The sequence below is a fragment of the Limulus polyphemus genome, unplaced genomic scaffold (assembly GCF_000517525.1).
Source record: "Limulus polyphemus unplaced genomic scaffold, Limulus_polyphemus-2.1.2 Scaffold1355, whole genome shotgun sequence".
In the NCBI taxonomy this organism is placed as follows: domain Eukaryota; kingdom Metazoa; phylum Arthropoda; class Merostomata; order Xiphosura; family Limulidae; genus Limulus; species Limulus polyphemus.
The window spans coordinates 18,224-26,309 of NW_013666965.1; the positions used below are offsets into that span (position 1 = coordinate 18,224).

The following is an 8,086-nucleotide window of genomic DNA, read 5'->3' on the forward strand; positions in this document are numbered from 1 at the left end:
GCTGTTCCATTATTGGTCGAAAAGGGTTCGAAGTAATCTACTAGTAACTGTTCTAGTGTTCAACTACTGTTTAGGCTTAGTGAGTTAAGCTTAATTTAGTTCAAGTTCAATCCAACAACTACGATTTTTTGAGAACTTTTAAACGTAGAAAGCGAAAATTTTGATCAGTCACAGAAATGATCTCCCTGTCTTTCTCTCTCTCTCTATATATATATATATAAAGACGAAAAGTGTTGCTGGATTGTTTCAAAAACAACCATGCTTTTCTCATGATCAATGAGATGTAGGGTTTACAAGAGTGGGATCACTTCAAAATCTTTATTTGTTAGTAGATGGAAAACAAACTGTAAATGTTGTTTGCGAAGAATCTTTGTTATAATTTTAAACTTTTGAGATAAAGTTTATGTTATTACTTTGAAATATATGATTGCTGGTGAACTTGCATTGTTTTAATCACGTATAAACATTCCCCGTCAGTTGATGGCTATTTCAACTTGTTTTGAAATACAGAGGTGTAGGAATCAAATTAAAAGTGGAGAGACCCAAGATATATTTCACTAAGGGAAGCGAGGGAATGTGATCCACAGGGACTCACATTACGGCCACGATCCAGGGTTCGCCTTAGGGTTCTGGAAGCTCTTGGGTTGTGGATAGAATTGTATACATTCTCCTGCTTTTCCTGAAAGTAATTTTCCTAATTTTTACAACACTGATGTGAGATTTAACATCAGGGTATTGTCCTGGTGAATTGGAGATTACATCAAGGGAGTTGTATTTGTGATGTGAAAACACCATCACGATATTATCAAACTTTATGCCCCCCCCCCAGTGGCACAGCGGTATGTCTACGGACTTCCAACGCTAGAATCCGGGTTTCGATACCCGTGTTGGGCAGAACACAGATAGCCCATTGTGTAGATTTGTGCTTAATTACAAACAAAAATCAACGAGTCTGAGAGTGATCGGTTGTTCCCAGGAGAATACAAATAAAATAAATCATTACAGGTAACTACACGTGGTCAGCGTGATTATAAATAACTTTAACCACAATTCATCAAATTGACCATTGTTAAATTTATGGCTGCAAGATTCAAGATGGTTGATTCATTATCTTCTGACATATAATGTATGCATTAATTGCCTACATTAATAATTATTATATTAGACAAAGAGTATAAAATTATAGTATTAATAATTATCTTTTGGATATATACATATAAAGACACACACACAGTTTCTATACGCAATAAAAAATGCCATCTGGTGATTGAAACATGTCATTAAAATTGTTTAAAATCACCGTCAAAAAGACTTTAAACAGGATTTCCTTATTATGACAAATAAACACCGTAAATTTAGAAAGTCTTTAACTGGATGTATATCTATAAGAGAGAGCACTGGTGAATACACAAAACTTTAAATGTAAACGTGCCTAAGTACTTTCTGAATTTCCCTTATGTGGGGGCATACACACAAGAACCATCTTACAGCAACTTCAGTCGTCAGCCCCTCCCCTTCCTTTCGGCGGGGCATTTCCCCGTGTTTGCTCGGTAGATTAAATCAGAGTTACAAACAAAAGCACGCGTTTCCCTCATAGGGGCGGTCACTATCTTACACGACACTGCTCTCCAGTCGCGTTCGAAGTAATTATTCACAAACTGGCGTTTAATAATTTAAACTGGACTTTACGTGAGGCCTAACATTCCGAGGGAAATCCATTACTGGGACATGCATAACATAGACGTGTTTATATAACTTGTGAAGGTCATTAAAGTAAAGCAGTCTATTTACTCTAAGAATAATTTGTAGTTACTGTGCATATAAACACCGTTTTAAAGAATTCGAGCCCATGCAGTTAGCTGTTTAAGAAAAATATGGTAGTTAACTAAGAAAGTAAACCAAAACATTAAGAAGTAACAAGGCAATGACAGTTCTGTACACGTAATGTGATACAGTTCACTTGAACATTATTAGTAAATGAGAACTTATGAGAAAAGTTAGCTAAAACGGCCAGATCGGATACTCCAAAGTTCAAGCATGATCGTCCTAATTTTGAACTTTGACCAGAATGAGGGCAACCACTCAGCAGCACTCAGATCGGATACTCCAAAGTTCAAGCATGATCGTCCCTAATTTTGAACTTTTGACCAGAATGAGGGCAACCACTCAGCAGCACTAAGATCGGATACTCCAAAGTTCAAGCATAATCGTCCCTAATTTTGAACTTCTGACCAGAGTGAGGGCAACCACTCAGCAGCACCCAGATCGGATACTCCAAAGTTCAAGCATAATCGTCCCTAATTTTGAACTTCTGACCAGAGTGAGGGCAACCACTCAGCAGCACCCGGATCGGATACTCCAAAGTTCAAGCATGATCGTCCCTAATTTTGAACTTCTGACCAGAGTGAGGGCAACCACTCAGATCGGATACTCCAAAGTTCAAGCATGATCGTCCCTAATTTTGAACTTCTGACCAGAATGAGGGCAACCACTCAGATCGGATACTCCAAAGTTCAATCATGATCGTCCCTAATTTTGAACTTCTGGCCAGAGTGAGGACAACCACTCAGCAGCACCCACCGCTTACAAGGCTACCCTTAATTAAATAATGGATCGTGTTCTGCAGCGTGTCGCGGGATAGACATTGGACCTTACGTTGCGCAGCCCGGTACACTAAACACAAGGGGATCTTGAAGGTTATGATTAAGTTCCTCTTACAAATCGAGCGCTTTTATTACTTTCTTTGTCCTAACATCCACCAGGTCTACGAGATTTCCAGGTGTTATTTTCACTAAACATTATTAATACCATTCCACACCATGTTATAAATCTTGAATATAACACAGACTTGCGAATTTGAACTTCCCAAATTTCGAAAATAATATTCATTTTTTTCTATCACGTAAGGATTTTTTTGCAAATCGGGAAGAAAAAAAACTCTTACTTACATCAAATTATTATTTCGTTTACCAGCGCCCCCCAGTGGCACAGCGGTATGTCTCCGGACTTACAACGCTAGAATCCAGGTTTCGATACCCGTGGTGGGCAGAGCAAAGATAGCCCATTGTGTAGCTTTATGCTTAATTACAAACAATAACATCGTTTACCACAATGAACATTTTTATTATTATGTTTGTTAACAAAAATACAAACAAACTGAAGAAAATGGAAGAACAATGATGTCGAACGAATATGGATCCTCATTCATCCTGATTTTATTTGTGTGAAATCTACTACGTCTTTTAATCTCAAAACTACGCGTTCTGGTCTTTCTTTTACGTGTTGCGTTATGACGTTTTGTGAAAAATCTGTACTTGATGGAGAAATATAGATATCATTTTCGGATTCAGCGTACAGGAATTACTGTAGAACATGGCCAGGTGGGTAGGGCGCTCGACTCGCAATCTGAGGGTCGCGGGTTCGAATCTCCGTCACACCAAACATGCTCGCCCTTTCAGCCGTGGGGCGTTATAATGTGACGGTCAATCCCACTATTCGTTGGTAAAAGAGTAGCCCAAGAGTTAGCGGTAAGTGGTGATGTCTAGCTGCCTTCCCTCTAGTCTTACACTGTTAGGGACGACTAGCGCAGATAGCCCTTGTGTAGCTTTGAGCGAAATTCAAACCAAAAAATACTGTAGAACATGTAAAAATGTCAAGACAATAAAACCATCGCTGGCCTGTGTAATTAATGTGTATTGTTTACTTCGTTGACAGCTACATTAGGAATCTTACTGATTCTTTCAATGTAAAAAAATTCAGCCAGTCATATATAAGTTAGTTATTTTTAAACTATCATTTTGTACAGGCATAAGAAAATATGTTACAATATTTCAACCACACTACATTTGCCATATTCAGTACCAACGAGGTATTTCGCCCAATACCAGAGCTCATCAGGCTGACTCGGATACAATAGAAATAGTAGTGGTCAATATATATCATTAAAGAACAACATCTGTTATGGTGTGAAACAGATTAAGCAAGTGAATTGTAATTATTATAAATTTTATTTAGGTCATTAAGAAATAATATTATTAGGTAATAATAACTAACACAACATTGTTTATATTATTTTAACACTGTTGATTTATTTATTTATTATTATTACTTGGTTTTGAATAATAACTTTATCTTTCATTGACTAGAAACTGCAAACCAGCAAGCTAGTTTTCTTGTTTGTGTGTCTTCCCAGTGGCACAGCGGACTTACAACGATAGAAACCGGCTTTCGATACCCGTGGTGGGCAGACCACAGATAGCCCATTTTGTAGCTTTTTTGCTTAACTTCAAAGAAACTTGTGTGTGTTAACCAATATATTTCCAAGTTAAGTGAAACGTTTTTCTGTGTGTTAACTACTATATTTCCAAGTTAAGTGGAACGTTTTTCTGTGTGTTAACTGATATGTTTACAAGTTAAGTGGAACGTTTTTCTTAACTTGGAAATATAGTAGTTAACACACAGTGGAACGTTTTTCTGTGTGTTAACTAATATATTTCTAAGCTAAGTGGAATGTTTTCCTGAGTGTTAAGTGCTATATTTCCACGTTAAGTGGAACATTTTTCTGTGTGTTAACTACTATATTTCCACGTTAAGTGGAACGTTTTTCTGTGTGTTAACTAATATATTTCTAAGTTAAGTGGAACGTTTTCCTACGTGTTAACTACTATATTTCTAAATTAACAGTCCACCGGCCTGCAACCATTAACTAGGAACCGAACCCATCGCAACTGTATACACTGGAATTATGATTTCCAATATATTACTTGTTATTAAAAAACAACGAACAAACGGAACGAATCAATTACTTCAAATTTGTTCATGTAGTTTCGAGTTTGATTTCATGCCATGCTCTAGCTGAAAACAGTAGTAAGTCGTATAGACCTTATATTAAAATATAATCGTTAGTAAGTCATATATACCTTATGTTAAGATCTAATCGTTAGCAAGTCATATTGACCTTACATGATCGTATGTTAAGATCTAATCGTTAGTAAGTCATATTGACCTTATATGATCGTATGTTAAGATCTAATCGTTAGTAAGTCATATTGACCTTATGTTAAGATCTAATCGTTAGTAAGTCATATTGACCTTATATGATCGTATGTTAAGATCTAATCGTTAGTAAGTCATATTGACCTTATATGACCTTATGTTAAGATCTAATTGTTAGTAAGTCATATAGATCTTATAGGATAGTTCTGACGAATCATATGTATTTCAATCACTACAATAAAAACACTATGATAAAGAATGTATTACAATAATACTGAAGATACAGTTAGCCTGGATAATAGACGGCCATTTTCTTTTACTGGATAATAGACGGCCATTTTCTTTTATTATTATCATTGTAAGAAACGATATTTCTCTCTTTCTTCAATGTCAGTAAAATAGGCTGTTCAGTCGTAACAATCACCAAAACACAATGTCATAATGGTATAAAAATGGTAGACTTGTTAAAAAAAAGGTTGTAGGTATTATAGCAAAACACTATGTCATTTTAACAGTTCCACCATTTTTATACCATTAGAAAGCTTTTTTTGTACATTTTCTAAGCCTGAAACAAAAAGTAAAAAAAAATTAAACTTACCGAAACTACTTGTGCAATAATATCTAAGCATTTCTTCTTCTGTACAAGGACGGCATTCTAAAACAAAGAATACAACATTCTTAAACTTAAATAGCATTTTTCACAAATGTGTATATAATGTTACAGATGCTAAACTGATACGTTACAGATAAAGCTACAGATTTAACAACTATAAACTACAGAGTAACAGCTGTAAGGCGTAATGCTAAAGATGTAACAACAACAATAACGGGTGTAAATTTAACAATAAAGATAAAACTATAGATATAAAGATATAACTATAAATTACAAACACGGCAACAAATTTACAGTGGATAACGTACACACGTGAGAGCTATAAGTTAAGTGTGTCAACAGTCCTCGTGTATCTAACAACAGATGTAACAGACAAAGCACCAACTGCTACAAACATTAAGCGTAGGTAATGCTACACACGTGAAAGTTCTAAGCTACATATGGCAACAATTATAATGTATGTAATACAACAGATGTAACAACTCTAAACAATAACGTAGCAGAGCCATTACGTATAGGTAGTGCTACACACGTGAAAGTTTTAAGCTATATATGGCAACAGTTATAGTGTATGTAATACAACAGATGTAACAACTTTAAACAATAACGTAGCAGAGCCATTACGTATAGTTGTAAAATCTATGTAGTCCCGCTTGTTATTTGTATAAAGTACAAACAATCCTACACTACTTTAACAGTTGTCTTGACATATCTGTTAATATCCAGTGCTGACGATCGTGCTGTCTTCGCTCACGGTCACCTCCTGTATAACTATGGGTAACTTCTAAAGCCATGTGGACATAACCGCGTCTAACGTTTGAATAATTCCTTCTAACCGGATTAACCCTTAGGCCCAGGTCCATATCCTCTAAGGAGACCCAGAAAATAATTCGGTGTTCTTTGTTCACATTCTTGCGTGTTTTTATTTTATGTCTTCGACAAAAATTATTCTTAATCGAGTTTTATATTTTAAATAAATTTGGAAACAATCGCTCTGTCGACACTGAAGAATTATAATATTAATAGTTTAAAATTTTTATATTAAGTTGAGTTTAAGTGATAGGCTTTACATATTGTAAACATTCCGAAAAAAAACAAACAAACAGTTCTTCAAACATGTAGACTTTGGGCCATTCCTAAGCTTAACTATGTAGCAAACAGAGCTAGCAAAAGATGCATACGGCCACATATTTAGAATGTTCCAGCAAAACCTGGTGTTTTAGAGCTGAATAAATATTATTGACATTCACATTTTCTAACCATTTCTGTAAAAATGATGTCGGAGAATAATTTCTGTGTTATCTGAACGGAACGGTTTATTGTTCTACTTTTATCTATTTTCAAGTTAAATCGAACAGTATGTGCAGAGACTTAATGCAATTTATCCCATCCCTTCCCTGTGCTCTGACCCCGACGTTAATATCCAAAATGGTAGATAGACATTGGCCAAGTTCAGCTAACGATAAAGCTCGAGTGCACGTGCTGTCTAGATATTTGATCTTATACAACACGTGCTCTAGACACGTGACGCGCCCACTTGGACGTTCAGGGTCCACCTTCATAAACAGATGTTGGATAAAGTTCAGAACTACAATCTAATTGGTTTTTCGTGTTATGTTGCAACTATTCAATTTCCTGAGCACGTCCGTTATAAAATTTAGAATATATTTACCTATTCATACTTTCATAGCATTTACAGCTCAGATTAATCATCAGCTAATCCATGAATAGTTAGCAATACAGATACTAATCTCCCCAGTTTCCCTATACAATTTGTCTGTTAGCCGAGATGGCGCTGCTGTAAAACACAATTGATTATCGTGAGTGTATAAAGCTCACATTAAAAAAAAACGAATCAATTAATAATAATAAAAAACACACACCAAAAATAACACGTTTTTGTCCTTCTGTTAGCCGAGATGGCGCTGCTGTAAAACACAATTGATTACCGTGAGTGTATAAAGCTCACATTAAAAAAATAAACGAATCAATTAATAATAATAAAAAACACACACACCAAAAATAACAGGTTTTTGTTCTTGTAGGTTTATATGATGCTCTAAATGATACTGTGCCGTGAAATAATAATTGTTTATTTGAAATTATTCTCTGACGGTCACCAGAATCTGCTTACGTGAGTAATTAGTGTTTTGATTTATTAAATTACGTCAAATAATGAGTTTTAATTAATTCCATGACGTATTGGGTTTGTACACTTTTATTTAATGGTCAGGGATTCTATCGTAATGACTAATTAATAGAGACTGTTCACCAACGTTTCATCAACACTTTATTATTACATAAATCTTAAAATACAATTATTAAACCCAACCATTTTTTTTTTTATTTACAAAGAATGGTAAGCACAAAGAATTACACAGTCATTGTAAACACTCCGTTTGGTCAGCTCGACTCACAATCTGAGGGTCGCGGGTTCGAATCCGCATCCCACCCAACATGCTCACCCTTTCAGTCGTG

The 8,086-nt window shown here is 35.4% G+C and overlaps 1 protein-coding gene across 1 annotated transcript in view; it reads right to left on the reverse strand.

The window, feature by feature from the left end:
- The window catches only part of LOC106463233 (meteorin-like protein), a 42,029-nt gene that overhangs the window by 9,985 nt on the left and 23,958 nt on the right, over positions 1-8,086 (reverse strand). The window contains exon 3 of the mRNA XM_013923229.2: positions 5,594-5,650. Within this exon, the coding sequence (XP_013778683.1) occupies positions 5,594-5,650 (57 nt within the window). The remainder of the gene's footprint in view (positions 1-5,593; positions 5,651-8,086) is intronic.